The following is a 12,407-nucleotide window of genomic DNA, read 5'->3' on the forward strand; positions in this document are numbered from 1 at the left end:
ATATAAAAGTGCAACCTATTTAATGAGGCACTATAAACTATTTAGGACCCCTCAACATCCAACTGTAATCATCCCTCTTTCATGCAAATGGAGCCCAACCATTAAATTCATCGGGATTAAATGACCACATAAATATTTTTAATATTCGTGTGCACTTGTTTTGAAAAAAAAGGAGGAAATTCACAAGATTCAGTCGCCTTTGACCTCCTCTCGACCGAAGGCCTCGTCAGCTTTTGCGTCGCCAATTGGTCTTGGAATGTACTGGTGACTTTAAAAGAGTCTGATCCAGAAGCCGGAAAGCTAGAAAACTTTATTTTGACCGAGTTTTTATTTTTTCCAATTTAGTGTCTTCTCTTTCATGAATTCGTCTATACCATTGAAGTAGATCTTGCTTGAAATAAGGACCTAAAGTGCGCTCGTTGTTTCAAAGAAAGACTTGATCAAATGGAATTTTTGTCTTTTTTGTCTTTTTTATTTTTTTCTTTTTATGTCCTCCTCTTTTACTTTCCTTTTTTTTTTTTTTCCTTTTTACTCTCCTCTCCCCCACCATTGCCGGCCTTGGGCGAGGGCTGCCCTCACCGGCATTGGGCGAGCGTCGCCCTCACGTGGGCTGTGCAGACAAGGGCAACTCTCGCCCAACGCCGGCGATGATGGGGGAGTGGCTCTCGATTCGCAACCCATTGCCGTCCACAAAAAATACACAAAGGACCGGTGAATTCTCATCCACCCATGGCGCTCCTCCCTACGCCAACCACCACTGCCACCATCGCGAACCACCGAGGTACACTCCGCCGCCTACCTTCCGCCTTGGCAAGGCTACCCTCGCCCGATGCCTGCGAGGGTCGCTCTCGGCTGCCTAGGCAAGGGCTGCCCTCGTGGTCACGATCGCCATTATTCCTTCCCTGTTTGCTTTCATTCCGTTAGCGAATGTAACGACGCAATAGATGCCCCATTGAACCAAGACTTGTGTCGTGTGCTGTCTGAGATCTACTTCTTCTTTCTTTCTTTCTCTTTTTCTATTTTTCTACTTCGTTCAAAGGGAAATAAGGATAGAACAACCTTTCGTCTCATTTTGCTTAACAATGTACTAAGTCGAAATGGATCACCTGTTGTTCTTGTTCTTCGCCGGCATTGTTGATGCTCTATTTCTGTTGAAATACATAGGCCAAATCGCGTACTTGCTTGAAGATTTTGTATTAATAATAATCCAGGAGTAGAAATTTTTAACTGTTATTAAACGAATTTTCCTAATCAGAAATTAACTTTTGGAATAGAAGTAGAAAAATCAGCTTCTGCTTTTAAATAGAAGTAGAAAAATCAACTTCTGGCTAAAAGTTGATTTATGAAACAGAAGTGTTGCCATGTGCACCCTTAATTAGGGGGAATTATGAAAAGTTCTCATTCCTCTATTGAAGTCTTGTCACCATTTTGGTTCAAAACATAGAAATTTCAGATTCAAACTGGACAAGCAGCCCGGCTGCTTCATAACTCATGTCCTGAATGAGTCATATGTACGCCAAATTATTCATTTGTCTGCGGATAATATTTCGTCTTGATGCAGGGATTGAGATCTACATTCGTCAATATGGAGATAAGATTCTGTCAATGTCAACTCATTAGAAGCACCTTTCAAGTGTGTTGACTTAGTTTACTATTCCAACCCCAATGTTAAGCATGTATTTAAGAGATCAATGCTAGAGTGGGCCGATATTTCGAAACCTACCTAACTGCATATTAAAGACAAAATCGTGAGAGTTGATATGGAATGAACCAAGGCAAAGTAAATCACGAGTGAGTTGGCGATGGTGTCACCACATGGTATTAGAGTAGAACACCCTCTAGTGGTGTGTTGTTCAAGTATGATCCCCGCAAAAACAGATGGGACCGTAAGGACATGCTTTGAAGAGGGCACAGAGGCAAGTTAGCTAGGTGGCTCCTCGTGGATTTCTAGGATGGTGAAGGAGACAAGAAGTACCCGAGTTGCACACTTAACAAGGGAGAATATTTATGTGCAAGATATATAGACCGAGGTCTCATAAAAAGACGCCTTTCGTAACGACTTGTTTTCGTATTGAAACTCAATTTTTGGGTATGTTCAGGTAAAAAAACTGATAGAATGGTGATCTCTTGAGAAAACGCCTACTTGTATTTCAAAAGACAAAACTATCATGTTTAGTCCGAGATGGGTTAATTAAAATCAAAGTTAAGATGCCTTAATGAATATGTGCCGTTGGATAACGTTGATGAAAAGTTGTCTTACAATTAATTTCTCGTTTGAACTTATGTAATAATGGAATTCGATTTGACCATATAGTGTTTTTTTTTGGTTGGTTTTTTTTGGGTTTGGGGGGGGGAGGGGAGGGAGGTTCTGGGGTTGGTGGGGTGCGGGCGCCGTTGGGCGTGGTGTGGGTTGGGGTCGTTGGGTTGGTGGGGTTTGGGCCCAAGAACATACTTCATCTTTATTTGTCAACTTAAGGGGCCAATGAACACAAATCCTTCCCTGACAAAACACTCAAAGACAGATTATTCAAACCAGTTAAAGTCTATCACAACGTAAGACTAGTAATATTTCTCCAAATGGAATTGGGGATGAACAAATACTTTGTCAAGCTCAACATTTGGATTTTTTTTTTTTTGGCTGAAAATCACAGAGAAGTTCGTGGATTAATTATTGATACAATTTGGCACACAAGCAAGGCTACTTGACAGAGTTTCGAGTATATACGTGCATGCCTAGTTCCTCTTACGGCAATCTATTTAAATGACCCTTTATCAAAGCAATTTTAAATTGTTCTATCTAACTTTGATTTTCAAGAGCAACATGGCCTGTGATTTGTTAAAAATTGATCCATTTACCAGAAAAATCCAGAATAATCCTAAAAGTATCTAGTCTTCATACGGTGGAGGAATAGTGTAGAATTATCTAGAATATGCCGAAAAATATTGGTTGGCACATCAAAGTGTCCATGGTTAGCAATAAAGACACCTGGGGCATGTGTTCACTGTATGTACATGCCGGTGAAATCTGCCTATGAATAGGCTTGACAGTGCTCCTGTAAGGATAGATGAAGAGGAAAAAAAAAATAGTCAAACACCCGATAGCCTTGCAAGTATTTTCCACTCAATAAAAAAATAAATATTTTCTTGTCTACTGATCTTGCCTTCTTACCATAAATAGCTAAAATAATACACTCTTGCCAAATATCAATTTACGCTTTCGCAAAAACTAACATGATTGGATGGAGCTGATCGTTTGGTCATTTAATGCTTGACCAATTCAACTTGAGAAATGATTTCTAAATCACAGTCAACTCTCTCCAATGAATAACCATGCACGACCCACTGTATAAACTCGACCCATTTCCTCACGAACGCAGCACAAAGCGTCGTGCACAAACCAAGCAATTGTCCTCAACTCGTCATGGAAAGCCAAGTGAGGTTCTCGAGCTGTAGAGGCGTGGCATTTGAGATCAAGCCTCGCCCAGATCCATTCGCCATTACCACACCTCAGAGAGATCCCGAGATGACCAGCTATGGGAGTAAGAGATTTTGGCTTCCGTGGTCTGGCGGAAGCTCATCTAGGGTTGCTCCATTGTCGCTGATTCAGCGATCGATGAGCAAAGCGAGTAGCCACTTTTGTGACCTTGATCTCGACCTCGACGGCGATGACGATGAAGGAAATGATGTGGTTTTCGAAACGCTCGAGGAAGGTGCTTTCCTCGAGCCCGAAAAGCACGCGGAGAGAGAGCAAGCCAAAGTGGCCTCAAAGATCGACCCGCGTCTCTCGAAGCCCTCTCGAGGACATGAGTCATCGAGGCTGTCGGTCATACTCTTTGACCAAGGGCTGTTCACGGTGTACAAGCGGCTGTTCGTCGTTTGCTTGACCCTAAATGTTGTGGCCCTCGTCCTTGCGGCGACTGGACACTTCCCTTATGCGAGGAACCGCGCCGCCCTCTTCTCCATAACCAACATCTTTGCGCTCACCCTGTGCCGGAGCGAGGCCTTCTTGCGCGTCGCCTTCTGGCTGGCTGTGAAGCTGCTCGGCCACTCGTGGGTCCCGCTCCTCGCCAAGACGGCCACAACCTCCCTCCTGCAGAGCCTTGGAGGGATCCATAGCGGGTGCGGCGTCTCGTCCCTGGCGTGGCTGTTCTACGCCCTGGTCCTAACCCTAAAGAACCGGGACAACACGTCACCCGAGATCATCGGGGTCGCATCAGTGATCCTCGCGCTCATCGCCCTCTCATCGCTGGCGGCATTCCCGCTCGTGCGCCACCTGCACCACAACGTGTTCGAGCGGACGCACCGCTTCGCGGGGTGGTTGGCCCTCGGTCTCCTCTGGGGTTTCGTCATCCTCACCACCGCGTACGACTGGAGGACGAAGAGTTACAAGAGTGACGAGTTGGCGTCGAGGCTGGTGAGGCAACAAGAGTTTTGGTTCACGGTGGGGATTACGGTTTGCATAATAGTGCCGTGGGTGACGGTGAGGAGGGTGCCGGTCAAGGTGTCTTCTCCTTCGGGGCATGCCTCCATAATCAAGTTCCACGGGGGAGTCAAAGCAGGTATGTAATGATTTGAATTTTTTTCCACTGAAGACATTCTCGATGTTATTTTCATTTCAAGCGTACTTTTCCAACAACAGGCATCTTGGGTCGGATCAGCCCATCCCCGCTATCCGAGTGGCATGCCTTCGGCATCATCTCTGACGGCAAGGATGAGCACATGATGCTCGCCGGAGCTGTCGGCGACTTCACGAAGTCACTCGTCGCCAACCCTCCAACCCACCTCTGGGTCCGCCAGGTCCACTTCGCGGGTTTACCCTACCTTGTCAACATGTACGACCGGGTCCTGCTGGTTGCCACCGGCTCCGGCATTTGCGTCTTCCTATCGTTCCTCCTCCAACCGTGCAAAGCGAGCGTTTGCATGTTATGGGTGGCCAAGAACGTGGAGCAAAACTTCGGCAAGGAGATCAAGGAGATGGTCAGCCGTCACCCGAGAGACAAGGTGATCGTGCACGACACCGCGGTGCATGGGCGGCCAAACGTGGCGGAGATGAGCGTGGACACGGCAAAGAAGTGGGGCGCTGAGGTAGTGATCGTCACGAGCAACCCCGAGGGAAGTAGGGACGTGGTGAACGCATGCAAGACCAAAGGGATTGCCGCTTTTGGTCCCATTTGGGATTCTTGAGTAGCTTAATCATACATACGTCTAATTTGCGTCCTCCACATTTTATCTATGTTTGAAAAGAAGCACGCAACTTGGTTTGATTGTATGTTTTTCCTGGTTCTGTAACTTAAGACTTGCTATGTATGTTCAAGAACTCAGGTGAAATGCAAGTGATAATTGCATATCACATTTGCTTGGACATGGTCATGGAATATAGTCACCTTTATTGGCGCAGATATTGTCATATGTTAACCTATTAATACTAGTTGTTTGATTATTTACTTGTTTGCATTGTCTCTCTAAGGTAATATTATCAATTTCACAAACAACACATAACATGAATAATAGACACGTTCATCTGCTACTTAACCATTAAGCCAATTTGTGGAGCTGAGCTGTTTAACTGTTCACAGTCGTGATAATTAACCCTTAATTATGCTGATAGATTCATTGACTTGTGTGAATATTAGATGACAGGGGCATACCAAAAATTCATCATTTGATGTGGGCAAAGTCCCACATCAAGATGGTATCAGAGCCACTCTTTTAGTGCCCACCTTCTATCACCTTATCCTCGGGGCTGCAATCTGTCAAAAGCTAAATTTCATGTTCGAAACACGTCACTGATCGAACTGGATATATTACACTGTGGAACATCTTGAATGCCACCTTGAGAGAGAGTTCTTCTTGTTTAATCACAGTCCCTTGGTGGTGACGCGAGGCGGGGCCCCGTTCTTCCACCCATTGTAACGTATCATCATTGTGATTCGTTGCTATTAAAATTGCTTTCCGAGATGCTTAATGCCTACTTGGCTTGGCCTGATCTTATTCTTATACTAATAATTGCTGTAAGAGTTCCTGAAAGATGATGATGTATACGCGCAAAATTTAGTATATTCCAAGTTTTTAAGAAACGTCCGACAGATTCAATGGGAAAACTAAGCAAAATTACCATTCATCATGTCCAGTACGGCTAGATATGAGAAAACGTCGAATATAGTAAATCTGATCGAGACAAATGGGTGTAAATTTTAAAGCCCCTGGAAATGTACAAGCGAGCCTTGTTAGCCGCAATTGTCCGAAAGCATATTTATAATCATTTTACTCAGAAAAAGGTTCACTATTTTACACTGCTGCTTATCTAAACTATTGCGCGGAACAAGCGATCTAACAATAAATAGACAGAATAAGAAAATAAATCGGACACCGGATGTACGTGGTTCGGTCGTAGAGACCTACATTCACGCGAAAGCAGCAACGAATTCCACTATAGATCAAGCGATACACGGAGATTGCAGACCAAACTCGAGTAACTCAAACACTCTCAGTATTTTTCAAACCCCAATTACATCCAATAACGTACACAGTGTTTAGCCCCCAACTCCTAACGAAATAATCTCTCAATCTCGCAAAAGAATTAAAATATAAATTCTTACAGCAAGAATTTCTTGACTAGAACACAAAGTTGTTGAAGTAATTCTACGGATAGAATCCACGACCAAGTTAACCCACTACCGAGCACTCGTCGCCGGCGCTTCTTGAAGACTTCACGTTGTTTTTCTCGTGTGTCCCTTCAAACCACAAGTACATATTATAATATATATGTACTCTGCCAAAAGATGAAAACAAGACCGACTTCTGCAGGGATTCGTATCTTCCTTTTCTTCTTATCTTTTATTGACCAAGTCAAACTTTAAGGAAAACAAAGTCCACTTGGACTTTCCAATGGAAAGCCAAGATCAAAACCGTATATCAAAGTGCATCCAATAAAAAATTCCTTAGCCGAATCCAATTGCACTTTCCTTTTATGTTTATTTTCTGCATGGACTCCAATTTCAAATATGAAGTATCCAATTCGAAATATTCATATTTTGGCTTTGGGCTCAAATTCGAAACATATTATAATATAAACTATGCTTGACATCGCAAAGTTTGTAAAATTAACCCATGTCTTTTGTATATTTGTTGCTGAAAATTTAGGGAAGATTAAAGGGAATCGAATATAACTTGACTTCATCTTGTCGTAACTTCTGTCCGGCATATGCCGTCTTCCTTTGGTTAATGGGAAAATTGCCGCTGTCCAAACATATCTTTGAAGGAAATGCGATCGCCAACTGCTAATTATTATGACAGAAAGAGACAATAGGAATCAAATTGATGTTTAATCTACACCTTTTTTTTTCAATTGTTTGACTCCTAATTTGGTACTAGCAAGGCCAACTGGATATCTAATCGGTATAGTGTTGTCTTCGAGTCCGGTGTACCGGGTAAAACATCTTGGACGGACTATAGATGACATTCTCTGAATAGATTATATATTAGTTCTCTTTCTTTGAAAACGTCATGAGAAAATACGCCATCACCTTTATTTCTATCTAGATATGTGATGAAGCCCTACTATATTTTTAATTTCGCTAGGTTTGCAAACTATTCAATTATATCGTCGCACTTTATTGTAGCACTCCCATTCTCAATCCAAACCCTAAGGCTCGAAAGAACAAGACAAAAAAGGCAAAGTATCAGTTTACTGTCGTCGTTCATAAAAAGGGTTGTGATGTAAACAGTTAAATTAAGTTACGAGTGGCAATGTGATGATAAGCAGACTCGGTCAAGTGAATCTCGTCCCAATTGACGAAAGCTGATGGATCCCTGCAAGCGGTCGAGCCGGTGTGACCGCACCTTGCTGAATTATTGAAGTTGTACGGACCACCTCCTCCACAACAGGCCCTCAGTGTCCCTTCGTAAAAGCCTGCGGTGGATGCACTCACCTGAGTCATCAAAACTTTTGGGCAGATCATGTAATTATGTGTGTTCATGTCAATGACATCAACCAGAAGGCCCTGAAGATGTCATTCGGTGTGCTTCATGAAATATGAAAAATGCTAGGGTTTTGTTTTCTTCCTGGGGAAAGAGTACTTTCGGTTTCAAACCGATTTTTTTGCTCTTTGAAGTTTCTGGCTTTTAGTTTAGGAGCCAAAAGACACAGCACTTGTTAATGAGCTCCCCACGGGACTAAATATAGCCGATTAAGGAATGTTTTATTAAATTTTTTTAACACATAATATGAGAAAAATAACTTACTTTTTCGTGTAAAATATGTTGGATAATGGAAATTACAGCATTTTTTTTTCCTTAAGTTGTTGATTAAGTGTCTCGTGAAACTCATTAACAAGGATAACAATAAAGCTGGGAAGCAAGTAAGTAGTTAATCTGTTACCCACTTCTTGGCATGAATACAATGTAATTCTGGCACTTTAGTACCCGATCGTATGTAAAGGCCCGTATTGAGCTAAGCCAATTTGGTTATTATGTTTTGAACTTCAAGAATCGTTTTTTCGAATGTATTCGGCCGCTTTCTCGGACTCAACCCATATCGACATGTAAACTCTCGGCCATTTAATCTTAATCACTTTCTGTTCATTCATTTATGACATTCATTATTTACATTTACATTCCTATATATCTAGTATTTTTGTTTTGTTTTAGAAATTAGTTCGGGCTGATCTGAGAAATTTCGGGCCTAAACATCAAACCCAAAGGCCCGAACCCTCCAAAATGAAAAAGAATAGGACAAGCCAGAAACCCCAGCCCCGAAAATCATGCTCCGGAGACAGGTCAATGGATGTCGACTCAATTCACTTGGGCCCACAGCCGATCACCAAAATCATGATTTATCATTTTGTTTCATTATACCGGTCCACCCAATTTGCCATTTCAACCTTAATTCTGCTTTGTGATCAAGCACAACGTTAAATCTAGAGGTGAAGGGAGAAAATTGTGGGTAAAAGAGAAAAAAAGTGGCTTTCATTTGATTTACAGACCATGTAAGTTCTTTCTTTTTCATACAAAGTCATCTATAATTATTGATCTCGTCCGTTATTGAAAGATAGATATGCATATGATTCAAATTCCATTCGATATGTTTTAGGACTCGATTGCAAGTTAATTATAAGTTCTAGGACTTAATTGCATTTTTTTTGAAATTTTTCTGACTCAATCCCACTCTCGTGACAAGTTATAAGATTTTTAATGCATCGATGATGAATGTGATATATGGAAAGTAAAAGTCATTCGTACACAGTTGATTACAAAATTGTTAGTTCAAGCAAAAGATATTCGTTGACCATGAAACCAGAAAGGGAAAAAGATAGTCTAAAGAAGGCTCACCGTAGTGCTTGGGAGCGTGATAGATAGACTTGGAGGCGCCGTAATAATCAGCGTACATGATTCTTGCATGAGGGTATTGTTCTCTCAAATTTTGCAATTCTTGCTTGAGGTAGTTATTGTGATACTTGGCAAAAGCATTATAAACCCTAAGACATCCGGTTCTCAAGTCGTAAGCCGACCTATCGGGGCTACGAAACAAAGTTAGATACACCGCGGAGCAGCCTACCGGCAAGTTTCCCGGCACCACCGGATCCACAGCCCCTTCTTCTATCAGCATCTGTTATGGTTATAATAGTTCGACAGAAAAAGCAAAGAAAGAGAGATAAGAAGTTGTGAAGTTCCATTGTGTACAATAATAATCGAAATAAGAAGTTTTTTTCATGAACGGTGTAATTATTGGGGTGTGATTTATACTCCCCTATGACAAGAAAGTACGTAGGTCCTGCTCTACTACGAGCTGGTGGGGGTTCGGGAGAGCCGCCTCGATCAAGGTCTCAAGGGGCGGCGCCTCCCGAACATCATAGGGACTTTCACGATTTAAGCTTATAATTTTTCATTAGTAGTTTAGGCTTGTGCTTATGAATAAGTATTGCTATATATACTCTTTTTTACTTATAATTGAGTGATGTAACGAGAGGTGAGAGGTGCTAATTGTAGCAGAAGCTTCTGCTGGACGTAACTCCAATTTAAGAGTGAATTAGGATAAAATCTCGTGTCTCGATTTTTCTCTCGCTTTATATTTTATTTCGACTTGATTGTGCGCGAATCCTAACAGCAATGAGAAAGAGATTTCCTTTACAATTTTAAATTCCACTTGCTCGTATTAAAGCGACCTTCAATTTTATTACGAGAATTGAACCTTAAACTCATGCCTAAGGGCTAATAGTACGTTTCAACGGTACACGCTCGTAGATGATACGTGATGATTCAGGGTGATCCTCCAATTAGTGTCATTAATCCATTTAATGAACATAATTCAGATTGCTTCCATGTTAAATGTACGTCAACATTCGAAGTAAGTTCGTAGGACATACGCTGACGGCACGAGTCATGGCTCCAACGACTGGCGGTACCAAAGCATGCAGCTGTTTAATGCTTCCACCGACAAAAGAGGGATAGTTGTAGTCATTGCCACCAATCTCCCCCCCAGAAACAGAGACTTCTTAAAGTACTCTTCACATTCTGCATCTCAAAAATAGCTTTATCCATCAAGGACTTATCCAGTCAGTATGTACCCACCTCAAGGAGAGGATAGAAAGGAACATTTTTGTGTGCAATTAGGCAAATCATACCACATCTATCAATAAAGTTACATGCTAAGCACCAAATAGTAGAGGTGAATAAAAAGGACCGATCGAACCGGGAACCGCCCCGGACTAGACCGTAAGAGCCCTATAGACAAGTCCAGTTACAGACGAGTGCGTACACATTTCACGTTTCATAGCTATTTCCTCAAGAGAGCTACTAGTCCGACAGGCTGACAATACCGTTAGTTGTTTCTAACCACACGATATCTCAATTAATGAGTGCTTCATACAAAATGCGCGGTAATGGTGTGTCGATCTATGGTTGAGATTGTACCATTCTTGTTAATATCTGACACGCTGGGATCAACGAATGGAATACGTTGGGACTCCCGTGTCCCAAAATAAATTTTAGGCAAATCTTATACTTTAAAATCCAAATCTGCCCTAGCCCTGGGGTCTTCTTGATGGCCCATCGATCTAGTCTAGCTCAGTACTTTGATTCAGGCAATAAGCCCCCATTTTATGAGAACCTTTCCCTCTCTTTATCTATTTCTTTCCCGACGTGGGACGCAAAACTAAAGAGGAAGGAAAAGGAGAGACCCTTGGATGTTATGGAGGTGTTGTAGAATTGAACAATCTCTGCACAAGCAAAACCGCTGAACTGTTCCAACAGTGCTGTGTATTTCTTTCATCATTCCTTGGATTTTTTTCAAGCTCCAGCATCCACGAGCATTATCTACTTTTGGATGAAGACAAAATTTGACATGTGGTAAACTATGAGCTCCCTTCTGTCACGGTAGATTACTCCGTCACTAGTTTATTGGCATACTGCATACATGCCATGAGCATTGCTCTGCAATTTTCGATATGGCTAACTGCAGTACTATACTTCAACAGGAGCAAAATTATGGTTCATATCAAAAACACCTCTGAACATCAGGAGGTATAAAAACTGCATATAAAAGAATGCTGAATAAGCCGGTCAATGGCGACTCTTGGATTGCAATATCATTCCGAATTTATCCTAGAGCGACTTACAAAACCATAACTCGTTCAAAGCAGCGCTGCCTAATCGAGGATCGCTATATGAGGCGAGCCCTTGTGGAATTTTTCTTTGTTCCTTTTGACGATGATGGTCTATGTGTTAGTTGCCTTGAGATTTATTCTTCGGTCAGTTATTTTGCACCTTTATCTCACTTCTCTGTGCCATGGAGGTGACGCTGAACACCATCAATATTGAAAGTTGAAAGACGATCAGGAGAAGCGAGTTTGCTTTAATGCAAGGGCAGAAGAGCAACAGCCGTTCAGTCCCCGGTAATTTTGATGTCAATATGGGGTCTTTTTCTCGCAATAGACATGAAACTAAAAACAAAGTCTAAGAGAATTATTATGGAAATCCATTCTAGGACTCTTTTCATTAATTATTTATATGTGAAATCATAAAAATGATAATTTATCATGTATATATAAGAATATACATTCAATATACAACGTGTCCCAATGTGTCATAATTTTCTATTTTTTGAGAAATCATGTGCCGCCGTATCGTGTGGTGTCGTGTCCCGTGTCCCGTATCGTGTCGGTACAATATAACTGCCAACCCTCGAAGAGGGTGGCCTGACCCTTGTTCAGCGAGGAGAGAGGGAGAGAGAAAGATGATTATTTTTTAGTCGAAAGAGAGAGAAAGATTCATTATTTGAAGATTTCAATACTATCTCTTATAATTAGACTAAATGGGACGGAATATTTTTCTTTCTTTTCAAGTTCCATATTATCTTATCTAGATTAGGAATTTGATAATATTGTTGCCTATTTGAATTTCATATTTTA

The 12,407-nt window shown here is 41.7% G+C and overlaps 2 protein-coding genes across 2 annotated transcripts; one reads left to right on the forward strand and one right to left on the reverse strand.

Moving 5' to 3' along the window:
• The first annotated feature begins 3,421 nt into the window (after positions 1–3,421).
• On the forward strand, positions 3,422–5,184 carry LOC125316665 (adenylate-forming reductase 03009-like). The gene is made up of 4 exons (XM_048285560.1): positions 3,422–4,244; positions 4,329–4,559; positions 4,640–4,914; positions 4,966–5,184. The coding sequence occupies exons 1-4, from the start codon at positions 3,422–3,424 to the stop codon at positions 5,182–5,184; spliced, it is 1,548 nt and encodes a 515-aa protein (XP_048141517.1).
• A 2,543-nt stretch (positions 5,185–7,727) lies between these two features.
• Positions 7,728–10,522, reverse strand: LOC115729788 (GDSL esterase/lipase At5g45910-like). Its single transcript, XM_030660414.2, has 3 exons — positions 10,365–10,522; positions 9,331–9,607; positions 7,728–7,912 (listed from the first exon to the last, which is right to left on the reverse strand). Exons 1-3 carry the CDS (start codon positions 10,380–10,382, stop codon positions 7,728–7,730), a joined length of 480 nt encoding a protein of 159 aa, XP_030516274.2. The 5' UTR covers positions 10,383–10,522.
• Positions 10,523–12,407: the final 1,885 nt, after the last annotated feature.

Source organism: Rhodamnia argentea, chromosome 9, assembly GCF_020921035.1.
Source record: "Rhodamnia argentea isolate NSW1041297 chromosome 9, ASM2092103v1, whole genome shotgun sequence".
Classification (NCBI taxonomy): domain Eukaryota; kingdom Viridiplantae; phylum Streptophyta; class Magnoliopsida; order Myrtales; family Myrtaceae; genus Rhodamnia; species Rhodamnia argentea.

What these genes read in the sequence shown, in the direction of transcription:
- LOC125316665 (XM_048285560.1), top strand. Translation starts at nt 3,422, where the DNA reads ATGGAAAGCCAAGTGAGGTTCTCGAGCTGTAGAGGCGTGGCATTTGAG. An exon ending in CGCGCTCATCGCCCTCTCAT is followed by an intron (nt 4,245 to 4,328) that starts CGCTGGCGGCAT and finishes GGTTGGCCCTCG; the next exon opens with GTCTCCTCTGGGGTTTCGTC. An exon ending in TCCAACCGTGCAAAGCGAGC is followed by an intron (nt 4,915 to 4,965) that starts GTTTGCATGTTA and finishes TTCGGCAAGGAG; the next exon opens with ATCAAGGAGATGGTCAGCCG.
- LOC115729788 (XM_030660414.2), bottom strand. An exon ending in TCACGCTCCCAAGCACTACG is followed by an intron (nt 7,913 to 9,330) that starts GTGAGCCTTCTT and finishes CATCCACCGCAG; the next exon opens with GCTTTTACGAAGGGACACTG.